General features: G+C 48.4%; 1 protein-coding gene across 1 annotated transcript; it reads right to left on the bottom strand.

Moving 5' to 3' along the window:
• Positions 1–6: 6 nt before the first annotated feature.
• Positions 7–997, bottom strand: LOC111658628 (DNA replication factor CDC6-like; the record flags this gene model as incomplete). The annotated part of the gene is made up of 4 exons (XM_023411209.1): positions 7–118; positions 294–361; positions 644–744; positions 858–997. Coding segments are annotated over 4 exons (421 nt in total), but the record flags the coding sequence as incomplete, so codon positions are not given.
• Positions 998–1,086: the final 89 nt, after the last annotated feature.

Raw genomic sequence — 1,086 nt, 5'->3', positions numbered from 1 at the left:
AGCAGCTTCTGCTGCAGGGGGAAACTCTCTCCCTCCGAGCCGCCGCTCTGAGCCGCCATCCGGTCGCCGTACACCTCCGACAGAACCCGCGCAACCTGAGGGAGGCTGACCCGAGACGCTGAAACAACCCGAGGACAAGAAGCGCGTCAGTCAATCAGCTGTTTACACTTAAACATAATCTGTAAATGACTTTAACATCAGCAGGACGATCGCGCTGATGCAGCTCTAAGAGACTCACAACTCAGCGATTAATCTGTCAAGAAGGTTTTCATGGCCGTCGCAGCTTTACTCACCTTTAGTTTCAGCTTTTGAATCGGTCGCTTTCTTTCTCTCGTCCGACTCCACAATCTCCACCGCTCTCCTGGAAAACAAAAACAAAATCCACCTGTTTAACACGATGTGGTCTGATCAGATCTATGGAGGTAATTCATGTTTCAGATCTCTGTGTCTGTAAGATCATTATAAAATACTGTGAGAAATTAACGTCTCATTAAGATGCTCCAGACAAATCAAACTGAATCTATTCTGGATGTTTGATTATAAAAGCTTTAAAACCGAGAGACGTCTCGTGTTCAGAGAGAAAAGCAGGAGCTGATGTTTTAACCAGCAGAAACAACATGGAGCTGCTTTGTGAAATATTTACCTGCAGATGTCCAGAGCCTTCCTGGCGTCTCCCGACACCGCCGACACTTTTCTGGCACAGAACTGAACGGCCGAGGCGTCGAGGATCCCGTCGGCCGACGCCTGAGGAGGAACACGGATCACAAATTAATACAAAACCATCAGAGTCTCACACACACACGTCGTTTTATCTTATTCGCCGTGTTCATCTCCCTCTCTGACGGCGTTGTGTTTACCTGAGCGAGTCTGTCCTGGACGATGGCGGTGAGCTCCTGTCGGCTGTAGGGAGGGAAGTGTAACAGCAGGGGGCGGCAGTGAGGCCGAGCCTGCAGCCGGGGCAGGATCCGGTCCGTCAGATCCAGAGCGTTGGCAATACCTGCACAAATACACAGCGAGGTCACAACAGTGTTTATGATTGTTATCAAAAAAAATTTAAAATAAGAAAAATCAAAGAAGCATTTAAAA

This window comes from Seriola lalandi, unplaced genomic scaffold (assembly GCF_002814215.2).
Source record: "Seriola lalandi dorsalis isolate HSWRI2012SDOR001 ecotype SW California unplaced genomic scaffold, Sedor1 jcf7180001980102, whole genome shotgun sequence".
Lineage (NCBI taxonomy): Eukaryota > Metazoa > Chordata > Actinopteri > Carangiformes > Carangidae > Seriola > Seriola lalandi.
This window is presented reverse-complemented; position numbering and strand designations above follow the sequence as displayed.